General features: G+C 43.0%; 1 protein-coding gene across 4 annotated transcripts in view; it reads left to right on the plus strand.

Moving 5' to 3' along the window:
• The first annotated feature begins 42 nt into the window (after positions 1-42).
• Positions 43-13,716, plus strand: part of NAXD (NAD(P)HX dehydratase) — a 48,983-nt gene continuing 35,309 nt past the window's right edge. Inside the window, exons 1-6 of one of the 4 annotated variants that reach the window (XM_038173364.2) lie at positions 47-182; positions 1,107-1,913; positions 2,958-3,329; positions 6,684-6,834; positions 8,144-8,189; positions 9,943-10,031. In XM_038173364.2, coding sequence (XP_038029292.1) covers positions 134-182; positions 1,107-1,913; positions 2,958-3,329; positions 6,684-6,834; positions 8,144-8,189; positions 9,943-10,031 — 1,514 coding nt within the window. In that variant the 5' untranslated portion in view covers positions 47-133. Of the gene's footprint in view, positions 183-341; positions 559-1,106; positions 1,914-2,957; positions 3,330-6,683; positions 6,835-8,143; positions 8,190-9,942; positions 10,032-13,716 lie in introns of those variants that run through there. The other 3 variants (XM_027444266.3, XM_027444287.3, XM_027444282.3) reach the window with 3 other exon arrangements.

Genomic DNA, 13,716 nt, shown 5'->3' on the forward strand with positions numbered 1-13,716 from the left:
CCACCGGCTTGGGCGCGTTTTAAAGAAAATCTTACAAGAACACTGCTCTAAGATGACGTGTCTGGGATATAGATAGCAACTCCGCCGCGTATCACGCTCCCAAATCGGAGGTTTCCCCGGAAAGCCGGGGGAGATGAGGGTGGCGAGGAGCTTCCCCAGGCTGGCGGCGATGAATAAAAACGGTAATTCCGCTGCGTTTTTCACCGCTGAGGAGACAACCCCGGGCAGCGCCCCGGCCGCCCGCCCTGAGGCAGCCGCCTGCCAGCGGGCCGCGGGCGGCCATTACCGGCGCGGCCACCGCCTCAGCGCGGCCCCGCGCCGCCATTGGCTGCCGCCGGCGGGGGGCAGGATGGCCGCGGGGCGCCGCGGGGAGGCGCGGAGCGGAGCCGGGCAGGGGCGGCCGCGGAGCCCGGCCCTGCCCTGCCCTGCCCGCTGCGGCTCGGCCCCGGCCCCGGCGCGGCGCGGAGGCGGAAGCCGAGCCCATGAGTTGGGTGCGCCGCCTGCCTGCGCGCTCGGCGGTGGGTGGCGGTGGTGGTGGCGGCCCCGCGCTGCGGCGAGGTAAGCGGGGAGCCCCCGGGGGGGGGCGCGGGGCTGCGGTGTCCCCGCAGCGGGTCGGAGCAGGAGGGCACCTGCTGGGATGGGATGGGGGGGGTAAAATGGGGGTGTGCGTGTGCCCGCGGGCAGCCCGGTGTGCAAGGTGTGCGAGGGGATGGCGTGTGCAAGGGTGGCCGTGCCCGTGCGGGCAGCCGCGCTCCGCTGCGGAGGGAGGGGGAGGAACGGGGGGAGGAGGAGGAGGAGGAAGGAGGAGGAGGAGGAGGAGGAGGAGGAGGGAGGCGCTGCCATGAGCCGGGCCTCCGAGTGCGGGCAGCGCCGCCGTCCTGCTGCTACTGCTGCTGCTGCTGCTGCTCCCGGAGGAGCCCGGGGCGGGGGAGCGGCGGCGCTGGGCTGAGCGGGGCGGCGGCGGAGCCTCCTTTCCTTTCTTCCCTCGTTGTTCTCGGCGGAGGGCGAGCGAGCGGCGGGGGAAGGGGGTTTTTATTTTATTTTTTTATTTTTGTACCCCCCCCCCCCCCATTATCCCACCCCCCTGGAACCCTCCCTGTTTGCAGGTGACCGCGGCGGCGGCGCCGGGAAAAGTTTGGCGTGCGGGCGGCGGCCCGGGCTGGGATGCGGGTCCCGGGGCTCGGCTCCCCGCCGCTTGCCGGGCCGGGGCTGGTGCAGGCGCCCCCTGGGCGAGCGGCGAGCGGGCGCTGAGCCCCCTCCCTCCTCCTCCTCCTCCTCCCCTCCGTCCCTCCCTCTCCCTGCCTTCCTCTCCCCGGCGCGCGGCCATTGCGGTGACCCCGGCCGGCCGAGGATGATCACCAACACGCGGGGCTTCCTCTGGTCGGACCTGGAGACGCGGGCGCTGCTGGAGATCTGGGGGGAGGCAGACGTGCAGTCGGCGCTGGACGGCAACTTTCGCAACAGCCATGTGTACCGGGACGTGGCGTGCCGCCTGGCCGAGCTGGGCTTCGAGCGCACCCCGGAGCAGTGCCGCATCCGCATCAAGGGCCTCAAGAGGCAGTACTACCAGGCCCGGGACGGGCTGAAGAAGAACGGGCACGCCCGCAAGATCTGCAAGTACTACGACGAGATGGACCGCATCCTCAGCTGCAGGGGGGGCCCCGACGGAGCCCCCGAGCCCCCCGCCGCCCCGCTGCCCGACGGCCCCCAGCCCCTGGGTCCCCTCGGCGGGCCGCCCACGCCGGGCACCCCGCACAACAGCCGCGAGGTCGACACGGAGCTGGACGAGGACGGCGAGCTGGAGTCCCCCCGCGACAACTTCACCGAGGACTCCGGCGAGTGCTCGTCCTACGCCGACCACCCCATCAAGGTGGAGTGTCCCCCCTTCGCCATCCCGGTGCCGCCGGGCGACGGTGAGTAGCGGGCGGCCTCCCCTCCGGCCGCTTCTGCCTCGCTCCCAAACCTGCCACCTCCTCCAGGCCTCCCAAGGGTGGTGCCCGGGAGGGGAGCAGGTGGGAGACGCCGCTGGGATGGAGGCCCCGAGGAGAGGAGGTTTGGCTGGGGTTGAGCAGGGGGAAGCCGACTGGCAGCGGAGGTGAGGCGAGGCGTCAGGGAGCGCCTCTCGCCGGAGGATTTTCCCCTTCCCTTCGGCTGACGTGCGGTCCCGCTAAGCGGCATTACGATGATGATGAAGATAATGCCCGGAAAAATCTGCTTATTGTGGCAGAAACGGGCCAGAGAGCTAGGGGTAGCTTTTACGTAATTAACGGCTTGGGTTGTTTCGGAAAGCCTGCCTCCAAGTTCAGCAGGGTGCTGGCAGACAGGAGAAGTCTTCAGATAAAGCCTGCCCCTTCCTCTCTCCTTCTTTCCCCCCGGCTCTGTGTGTGTGTTGTGGAGGTGGGGGGGCAGCGTTATTTGTTTGTTTTGAAGCTAGATTAGAGCCGTGTTTTTAATACAAACGTGAACCTGTCCTCAGCAGTTGACATCACTGAGGAATCAGCCAATTGGTTGACGTTTAACCAACCTTCTTTTTACACATAAACCCCATCAAAGGGTTGTTTACACTAATGTCCTTTTGAAATGCAAATCCAGAATGCCAACAGACTGAAACTCAATTTAGATTAATGTAATTACCTGCAATGCACAAATGAGCCTCTACTGTTTAATAGCCTTCACTTAAACCTTTTTACGAGATCAAAAAGACTCCCATTGTTGAAGTTTAGTACTACAACAATTAAAAGATGTCTGCGTGATTTTTGTGCTACCTTTGCGACTTTGTAGAAGCTTGAGGTTTTTTGCTTTGGTACTCTGAAATACAAATATCTGAAATAATTACAGTTCTCACTGGGGAAGAATAACAACTTAGTGACACGTTAGGTCCACATCTCGCAGGGAGGTTTTTTTAGCGCTTTCTTCTTAGTCCTCCAGAAAAATAATTCTTTCTCCTCTTGTTTTAGGCTTTAAAGAAATAAGTGCTCCTACTGTTACTCCACCTCTCAATCAGCCCAAAAGATCAAAAAAACGCCATGCAAATTTAACGTTGGATAAAATGATGGAAAAATTTCTGCAACAGAGCGTGGATACAGAAGAGAAATTTTACAGATATGAAGAGCAGAGGCTCAAAATTGAGGACAAGCGTCGTGAAGCTGAGCATGCTCGAGAGCTCCAGATGTTACAGATGTTGGGACAGATGTTGGCAGGAATTTCTTCTACGGTATCACAAAGGTCACAATCTATACCAGCGAGTCCACCTCAGAGGGCAAACCATCGCTCATATGGGGATAACTTTAATTATAATGCTGTGACAGCAGCACTTTCTCCACCGATAGGTACTTCCTTCTATAGCATAAATAAAAGCTGTGTTTTTTAAAAGGTTCAATGTGAAAGCCCTGTTAGTAAGCAGCTTTTCAAAATAAAAGGTAGTTGGAATTATTGAATACCGTGGTGAAGGTGTCTGTCTGATGTAAAGCGAAATTGTCACTTGCACCATTGTACTGATTATATAACATAGATGCGTTAGTTATAACAAACTCTAATGAGTGAAGTAACACTTCTAAAACCCTGTAAACATCGGGGAGTTCTTTCCACGTTCACGTGTCTGTAAAACAAAGTCAGGAGAAGTTTTATACATGAAAGACAAGTAGTATGTTTGTTGAAGACTATGTGGAAACATTAGGTACGTTGTAGCAGAAATTCTGCTGCTATTGAAATTAGCAGGCCTAACTCAGTGTGTGAAGTTAAGGATATGCATATGCTTTTCCAGGGTTGGGAAGAGACTTGAATTTTGCTTACGCTCAAGTAAGCCAAATGTTAAAGTCCAGCTTTAAAATAAATTTCTTTAAATATGTATTCTGAATCCTATCTTTTAATTAAACACCATATTACTGTAGTAGGCACAGTACAAGATGGAAATACTGGCATGTATTTTTATTCTATACCAGTTCATCTATAAACTCTTTGGGGGCCTGAATTTATTTTAGAGAAGGCAAAGCAAGAACTCTAGACTTGGTGTTTATGCAAAGACCTTTTCTTCTGTAAATTATGTGTGGGCCAGAAGCTGATAATCAGATATTAGCATTCATTAACAGACTTCTGAGCTCTGTGGTTCTGTGTCACTTATCTTTATCATAGTCTCTTTGTATGTGGAGGTAGACTTCATGGGCAGGAGGAAAACGGGTATTCTGGCAGTGCTGAAACCAGAGTCAGCTTGGGACTCAGTGGTTGTAGCCTGCTGTCTTGGAACAAGTCTTGTTCTGTTTTAATTCTGAAGTTCACACTGCTGGAAAGAGAAATTGTGGTTTGAAAAGAAAAAAAACCAACACCCAAATCCACAGTGTAGAATAATAATCCTGCACATCAGAACATAAAGGGCATGCTCTGATTCTTGAGAGGACCTTGAAACCTTTTCAGTTGTATATTAAATATTCTGGCATTTCCCTGTGAAATTGATCAGGAACTGTGTGTTCAGGCCTGTACAGGTTTAGGCTATGTGACTCAGTTGTGTTTCTTCTTGATCGGCTAGTTGATCAGTAGCAATACACTACGTCAAAAGACTTATTGATAAATTACAGCGTGTTTATGGATTTTGTGTTTCAAACACTGCTTTTACTTTTAAAGGAAAGGAAACCTAAAGTGCTTTAGAAAATCTCCAAGGAAGTCATTTGAGGTGTTCAGCTGGGGTGATGGTACCTACAAGGCTTTACCATTGCTTCTAAAATGCTTTTTTCTTGCCAAAAGTTGAAGGAGTTTTATCATTTGTATGGGATCAAACCTGCAGTCTAGTTTCTCCTGCTGGATTTCACCATACAAGTTGTACAGCTGTAATACACTGTGCAAAAATGCTTTGTGTATATTTAACCGTAGTAATGAGGAACTCAGGTTCCTAACCTTTCAAATGGTGAAGGTGAAAGAAAGTGTTTGTAATGTGAAAAATCACGCTTCAGGCAGCACATCTTTGAAGGAGTTAGGATTGCAGTTGTTGATAGCTAAATATGCCTTAGTGTTTATGTAGGTAAGTGGGGCTCCACAACGAATGTCTTTCAGCATGATTTCCTTTTCTTTTTGTTTATTACATAATCACTTTATATTTACAAACGAACAAAAATCAGCAGCAAAGGAACAGAGGAGTTTCTCAAGTCCTCCTAAGGTGTACGATATGTATGTTTAATGTGAAGTTGAAAACCAGTTAATGTACGAGGTGTGATTTAAAGAAATTAATCTGCCCTATTTCCAGAGGAGATGAGTGTTTTATTTTACTAGGGGTTGCTGCAATGCTACATTGGCCGTAATCCAACACGTGGATATATATGTGTATATATATATAAATATTTTTACCTCAGTGGAAGCAGAATGCCTGTATTATAGGAGGATTTTAGAAGCAAAAGATCAGCAAGGAGTATTTATTATTATTGAATACTAAAGCATTTTATTGCTGATGATTAGGTTTAGGTTTAGATTTTGTGAAGGATGGAGAAAAAGATGCTTTCTGCTGATAGCGTGCAGAGAGAGTTTTCTTGCTTATTACTTTTTTTTTCATTATTACGTCCAAATTTTCTGGCACATCTTTTTCTCTTCTTTCGCCTCCAGTTTTTGGGGTTGAGGGGTGGGATTACTAAATTTTGTACAAGTGGAAATCAGGACTATTGTGGGAGCTATTTTTTATGTAATTTTCTATAAATACGCAGCAGTTCCTTGAAATATTTTTGGAGATCTGTAAAAAAAAAAAAAAAAAAAAAAAAGAGGATAAAGTAAAGAAGTAAAATATAATGTTTAAATAAACCACTCTTCTCAACAAACTTGTACAGTAAATGAGTTTTGTTGAAATACAAGAGTTTATTCTTTATTTACTGCAATTTATAGTTAAACCGTCATTGATGTAAGTACTGGTCTTCTGTTTTGTCCCATGATAGGTAAACGTTAATTTGCTTTAGTTGTAATTGCTGATACACTTTTTTCTGCTAAATTTTCATAGTCTTTTGAAACAGTAATTTGAGCATACAGCGTTTGGAGGGTATAGCTGTTTTAATACATAGTGTCAAATGTAACCTTGCATCAGAGATCAGTAGTTGCGTTACAGCTCAAACTTGTTTGTGTTATTTTTGTAATGCTTGCTGCATCTAGTGCAATGGATTATAGTTTTGCAGAAAGACTTTGCATTATGCTTCGTAGCCACCTGCCAAAATGAGAGCAGTGAGTTAGGCCCCGATTCTGCTGAGGTGTGGAAGTCTTTAAGGGGAAGTGAAAATAAGGTAGGGTATAAATATAAAATGTGGTTTGAGCTGTTCTGTGCTTGCTCCGTGTCTGGATGTGCTTAGTCCTTACTGAGTGTACCTATTTCAGTTGAGCTTAATTATGGAAGTGATTTCAGATTGACGATAGTTCTGAGTTGCAAAATGTACATGTAACTATTCTGGGCTGTTGTTTCTCTCTGTACTCGAGCTCTAAGCTAGGACTGTGTGAGCAGTGAGAATGTTCGCCGCCTCAGACGCTAAATTCATTTTAAAAATGATCACCTTCCCTATTTACTTGGTGTTTTAAAGGCTTTGAGGTGCTAATGCTTTTGGTTTTTACAAGTACGTCCATTTGTATATCTTCAAGTGACTTTATTGGTGTTTGAGTACTTGAATGCTCATGTTAGTTTAAAAAAGAACATGTTTTACAGTAAGACTTTCTTTCTTTTTCAGTTATAGAAAGAACTTTTTCACTGCACCGAACACACACTCTGAAGGATATGGAGAATATTTTTCAGCTGGTGCGCAACGTTATCCCTCCTCTAACAGGGAAAAGGCATAAAGGTCAAGATGGACGGATAGGCATTGTTGGAGGATGTCAAGAGTAAGTTAAACAGAAATCTGAGCGTTGTCTTCGAGAGGTTGTGGATATCACTGCTGCTTCTGGAAGCCATTCAAGCTCACCTTAGGAGAGTTTTCTAGAGGGCTTTACTAATCCATCATTGTGACCGTGCATGCTTATGAAAGAGCACGTAGCCCTAAGGTTGTGATGCAAAACTTTGGCAGTGAATGTGGTTGAAACTTGTGTTGAAACTTGAGTGCAGTTGGTGTCTGTGTCTACCCTCTCAGTCTTTTTTGACTACCCTAACAGTCTTTACTTTCAGTATTAATGTTTTTTCCCATTGCATGATGAGGTTGTAGAAGTAAATAGACTAAGACAGTGGCACAGCTGATCTTTGTTGTATTTTGGTATCTTGGGAACTGGATCTCTTAAATGAGGAATAGAATGTTGTGTCACTGTGAGCTTTTTATTTTGATCAACTGTGGTGTTTACTAGATTCTATCAATACCCTGATTTATGATGTTTTGGAATGATAGAAATAGAATGTTTCAAAAAAAAAAAAATACAATGTATACCAGTTAAATGTTGTACTGACCAAGAAATAAAACCTCTGTTCAGTTTCTTGGTCACTTTCAATAATCTGCACAATACTTTGCACAAACCACTATACCTTCCTGTTTTCCATTTTCCCCTTTTGAAATAGAGGTGGCATCTTCTGTAAAAGAGATCTGCCATTAATAAACATTCTATAAAGAGCAAAAATGTGCTGTGTTATAGCTAGGTTGATTAGCCAGGAGTTAGTTTTCCTGTTGGTCTACTGGACTTAGGTTCTTTTCTCTTGGCAGAAGCAGACACCTCTGGAGGATGATTCTGCCCATATCCCTCTTTTCAGTCTTCATAAAGAGAATTCAGGACAACTGTAGTCCCAGTTTAGGTACTTCAGTTCAGCATCTAAAACCAGATGGGATTGATCTAGGTCAAGGATCCCAGACTTGGCTCGCAAACAGTTCTCAACTATTGTTTTGTTTGTCTGTCTCCAAACTTTTAAGATGATTGTCTGAGAGGAGTTTGCTTTTTTATGGCATAATCTTTATAAATATTTCTGTGGAAAGATCAGGTGTCCAAGGTGAAATCCTGGCTACTTTCAAATCAAAGCAAGGTTTGAGATTGGCTTCAGTATAGCAGGATTTTGTCTGTCTTTGACAGCAAACAAAAGAGAAAGCTTTTTTTTTTTTTTTTTTTTTTTTTTTTTAATTTGCCCTTGAATTTGAGATTTCATTATGGCAAAGTGATTTCCAGATTATCTAACCTCATGAATGTGCTTCCTAACCTAAATTGTATTTCATTCTAGATACACGGGAGCACCATATTTTGCTGCAATTACAGCTCTCAAAGCGGTACGTGTTCTACACCAATCCAAAGTGAACTTTTCATCAGTTATGTTGGCTTAGTGCCATTTTTAAAAAGCATTTGCTCTGTGATGTACTTGAAATTGGAGTTCTAAAAGGTCTTCTGTTTAACAAAGAAAATTCTTAGTTCTGGATTTGTAGAAATATTTTGTAAGTGTGTGTCACTTGCTGTTTCTTGCAAGTATTTCCTCTGTATAAGGTAAAGTTAGAGCTAAGTCAAAAAAAAATGAAGATTTTAGGGGAGAACTGTTTTATCAGAGGCTCAGATAGCAAATCTGAAAAGTTGCTGAAATAGTTTATCAAATATCTAAATATCTTTAGATTAGTGTTTAAAGTTACATTTTCAGTGTGGCAGTCAGAATTCTTCAGAATTTCTTTCCATACTTGCTAAGTGTGTTGAATGAAGTAACTTTCTTTCAAAACTTAGAGCTTTAGGCTAATAAAATTATTGGGTGCTGTAAGTCTGACCATAGTTGGTTAAATTTAATGTATTTTTTTAGTAGTACATTTTATTTACATTATAAGCTCTAGCAGAAGTATTTCCCAATGTTTTTTCTTCCTAGAAGTGATTTTAGGGACATATTAACTGGCTAAAAATATATTTACAGTACACTACCGAAATACATTTGTGATTATACAAATATAAACAAATCATGCGTACATAATGTATATCTACTTTTCACATACACGTATTCTATTTGTGTACCAGCACTTTCAGTACTTCCTTTTCGTCGCATATGTTTATTCCTTCTGAAGGCATGTTTCGATCTTTTCTTCCCTCTTTCCCCCCAAAAGATGCAGTCCCTCAAGGATTTAAAAAAATCCTAAAACTGAAATGTTATCATTTAATAATCTTATTATAAAATGCTAAAGCACTCAGCTTTCTGTTCACTAAGTGCAAATACAGTAGTACACCAGGAGGTCCTCAGCTGAAGTTGCGTGGCCGCAGATCATTACATCTGCATAGGAGGAACCATAGGATCAAATTTAAGAATTGCATAGAAACCTGAAATATTAAACGTGTAGAAGTAAAGCAGAGGAGACACTTCCTTAACCTTGTGAAATTGCAGCGTGGAAGACAAATAGCAGACAAGGCTTTCTGGTCACTGCTTACATAATTTTTAAGTGTACTTCGGATTTTTTGAGTTCATGGTGGAAGCTTGAGGCTAAACTTCTCAGCTTTATTTAACTGAAGGGAAGCTGTTGAAACTGTGCCAGCCTTTATCTGCTGTGGATTTGGCCTGTTGAGTAAAAATGGTAGGACTGGAATAGTACTTGTAGATTGTTACAGCTATATTTTGCAAGTATATTACAGTATTACTTTTCCTCTCTAGTGCAGCTTATCTCTTATTCAATTATGTTCTCCTGCCTTTTTTTCCTATTGTACATGTGCTGTTTTAGTCTTTGCTAATCTGAAATGAGAAACGATGCTCAAGTGAGTAAAAGTTCAAGATCTGTGGTTTTGGCCATCCTTTTGTTGAGAAACAGAAAAAAAAAAAAAAAACAAAAAAAACAAAAAAAAACATTTTGGAAGGTAGATGCAAAAAAATGGTATAAATTTTCTCCAAAACATTGCATGGTATGATAAGCCAAAATAGAAAAAATACAAAAAGTTTGCTTCAACCACCAAGAAGTAGGAATTTGATAGTAGGTGAACTGTTTACTGAGTGAGCTTTGGAATGACTAAGTTGTTATTAAGTACAGAATTGATGATTCTATTTGTGTTTTTTTTCTTTTTTAGGGCGCAGATTTATCCCACGTGTTTTGTACCAAAGATGCAGCAACAGTAATCAAATCATATAGTCCAGAGCTGATTGTTCATCCTGTCCTGTAAGTGACTTACCTTTTTTTTAATGAGCATATATATATATATATATATATATATATAAAATATATAATGAACAAGCCTAGATTACTAGTTTGAACATTTCAGTCTGACAGTTGATTAGTTTATGTCATTTCTTTTTCTTAGTTACAGTATGAGTGAGACGGAGAGTACAAAAAAACCCCTGTTTTTGTCCTTTCATTAAAAACAAATAGATATTTGTTGCAGAACAATCAGTTGAATCAGTTGTGAAGTTTTTCATTACTATCAGAGTACTATCAGTACTATAAAGTAGTATCCGATGTTGCTTTCCACTACTTGCTGACATGTGTTTTGTGATTGTAATGCATTTAAATGTGAGCAGTAGCAAAATCCAGAGCTAAGATACACTACAAGTCAGCATTTTAGAATCTGCATTTGAAAGACAAATAGAGCATGTTCTCCTGCTTCTTCTGTCCAAAAAATATTTAACAGTAGTGTATATTTTCTCTCACTATTTTGTCTATAGTCTTTTGCTTGACGTTACTGGGCAAGAGGGGCAGTTGTTTTCATGTTTCTTCGTAAGCAACTTGCATTAGATACACAGCTACTGCTGGGAATAAATGGATGTTCTTACCTAAAATAAAAGGTTTATTAATGCAAAGATGACAGGTTTGATAAGCGGCTGTCCTAATCGGGAAAATCAGTGTGCACTTCCCTGAATTCGTATTCTGAAATGTGCTACCAGTTGGTAAATTTTAACATGCTAGATTGTTTCAATGAGGTGTTGCAATGGTATACAGTGAACACTGTAAATGAGATTTAGGATGTGTGCCTTACCTTTATGGCCCTGAGCTTAGCTTGTGTGTGTTAAAGTCCATTGGTGTACATAGCAAAGCTAGAAAAAACATATTTAAAACCATATTTGCCAGATATTTCTGTCAGGAAAGGTTTATGACAGTAGCAATATTTTGGTGTGTGAGAAGTAGAATATCTCCGTTATGGGGGACACCTACAGTTGGAAGCTGTAGCAGTGAAAGAAGTATATTACAGTCTAAAGGTGGCTTTCTTTCCTGTCTGTAGAACAAGGTGCTTAGAAAGAGGTCAGTCAAACAGATGCCAAGGGTTGATTTTTATTTTTATTAGAAAACCTTTGACTTTGTGGATTTTGCAAGGGGCAGATAGCAGGGTAAGGTTTTTACAAGTCCAGCTGCTTTAGCCTCTAAAATCCAAAAGGCAGATCTTGAGTTGATGTTTTGTCTGATACTGTATCATAACAAATGGGATGGAAAATCTTAATGGCAGTATTAGCTTGTAACTTGGGCTGTCTTGGTGAGTGCCACTTGGGATACAGCGTACAGTTGCCTTCTATGGGAATGGTTGACCTTGCCTCGCAAGAAGCATTTTTAGTTTGAGCTATCTGTGGTAAGGGAAAAGTCTTACAGGAAAAACAGAAGCAGCATAATCAAAAATGGAAGTGACTGTGTAAACAGTAGCATTTCTGCTTGTCGGGACCAAACTGTGCCTGCTAAATATGTGGGTTTTTATATGCAGATTCTCAATCAGTGTCTTCTGTGCAATTCAGATCTCAATGAAAACCCTTATTCTTCTGTTTGCAAAAAGAACTTTTGAGTTTAAACTTAAGCTCTTCTATAAATTCCTGTACAAAGTGTGATGAATCTAAAAATTTTCATAGCCATATAGCATTAAGTCTGAAAATCAATGATAATGTCTAACACTTTTGTTATAACTGATTAATTTCACCCAGACAGCTGGCTAATTGCATGAATCAGTGGTTCTGTAAATATTGCTTATATGACATTCAAAATGAAAAAATGTGAATACCAGAATGTTCAAATTTTGTCAGTTAAATTTCTGTTATTTTTATCTCTTCTGTTTCATCTGAAGAAAGGAGAAAATAGCCTTTTTTAGCTAGAAAGGAAAGAATCCTGACTGACTGTCTTGGGCCCGTATTTAATTCAAATTTACACAAGCCGCCTATTTTTCTGGTGAAATCCTTTTGTCTTCCGTGTCACATTTCTCGTATGATCTTTTATAAGTTGAAGAGGAGTTGGAGTTGTGTCCGCATGGCTGGCTGCTCCTGATTCAGAGCCTGATCTCTTACACAGCCTTTGTACTTTCTCCCGGGCCACGCTTCATGCATGGGAGAAACTCCGGGTAAAAACCTCCCAGCTACGTCATTGTTGTCTTTTGTGTCCCTCCCTAAAACTTTGCTTTGTGATAATTTTTCCGTGACCCTTCAGAGTAACAAGGTAGCTGTTGTAGCACTCTCTTATTATGCTAATCATAATTATGGCCCTGTGGACTTCTCAATTCGCTGTTTGAGCAACTTGGCGCCTTGCCAGGGTTCAACTGCCATTTTGTACAGCCAGGAGTCTGACATTTTATCATCTCCTCGGTGACTTGGCTGCTGCTACCTCTCGGGGGTATCTGCCTTCGCCTCAGGGGGGATCACCCTAAGGAGAGAACACCTCTGAACGCAGGGGCTCCTTCGAGCTGCAGTGGCTGGTGTGTGACAACATGACTAGCAGAGGCGTGTGAGAGCTACAAGTTGTGCGGTTGTGTTTCAGGTCCTTGGCATACGTCTGTCACTTCAAGGATATGAAGAATGTTTTGTGAGGAGGACTGAGTAGGATTGCAGAAGGGTTATGAAAACGGGCATCCGACATTGCAGTGTTACCAGGGCAATTCTGTGTGGCTGCAGCCCCAGATCATTCTGAGATTCATTTGTAGTGTAACGTCCCATGCTAGGAACACCCATAATGCAAGTTTCTGTGTGATTTTTATCTCGTGACTTCATTCTCTGAAGGTAAGAGAGCCAGAACTGCATGTTGCAGCCTGGGATCTGGGAAGAGGAAGCTTTAACACCTGGCTCTGTGTCCTCACTGCCTGAGCTGAAAAATTATAGCTGTATTTCGTGGGACAATGAGTTGTCAATATTATCAATAGCAGCTTTTCCTTCTTAGTCAGGGGTTCTCTCAAAGGCATTGTTGTTCCTTCAGCAATGACGGTATTAATAAAAGCATTAATTAAAAATTAACCAGCTAGCCCGTTCAGTAAGTCTGCTGACTGACTTTTTGCTTTCCAGTGGAGAACTGAAAAGTACGTATTCAGAAGTCAGGGTCTTTCGAATAGTGGAGTATACTAAGGCTTGGTCATGGCTGCCTTGCTCCTGCCACCACCACCTGTGTTTTGTGCTACGTTTCTCCATTTTCTCTGTTAGCATGCTCCTACCATAACTTCTACACAAATACAGACAAGATAAAACTTACTGAAATGCAAAAGCCAAGGTTTTTTGGCAGTCATTTTCTGTGTGGATCTTTGCTGCAGATATGTACAGACTTTAATGCGTTAATTCTTGGAACTTTCTAGAAGACAGTTTTCAGGAGTGTGTTTATATTGCCTTTGTTAATTCCTTGGCTTGGGTCAGGTTGAGTAGCCTGCTTGGATACGTGTCTTGGGTTAGCTTATACTGTCTTGATAGGTCAGTGATCACAGAGTTAAATGAGCTATACGAACTGAGCTGGCTTTTTTTAAAAGGAGGTATGAGTAAATCTGTGCTGCTAGTTCACCTCTTACGAGGACTTTTTTTGTAATCTTACAGAGTTTTTCCTTCACAGGCCTGGAAAGAACAAGATACCTCTGAGTAACCCACTTCTAACCTTCTTGTCAAATTTATTTGTGAAGTCA

The sequence above is a fragment of the Anas platyrhynchos genome, chromosome 1 (assembly GCF_047663525.1).
Source record: "Anas platyrhynchos isolate ZD024472 breed Pekin duck chromosome 1, IASCAAS_PekinDuck_T2T, whole genome shotgun sequence".
NCBI lineage: Eukaryota > Metazoa > Chordata > Aves > Anseriformes > Anatidae > Anas > Anas platyrhynchos.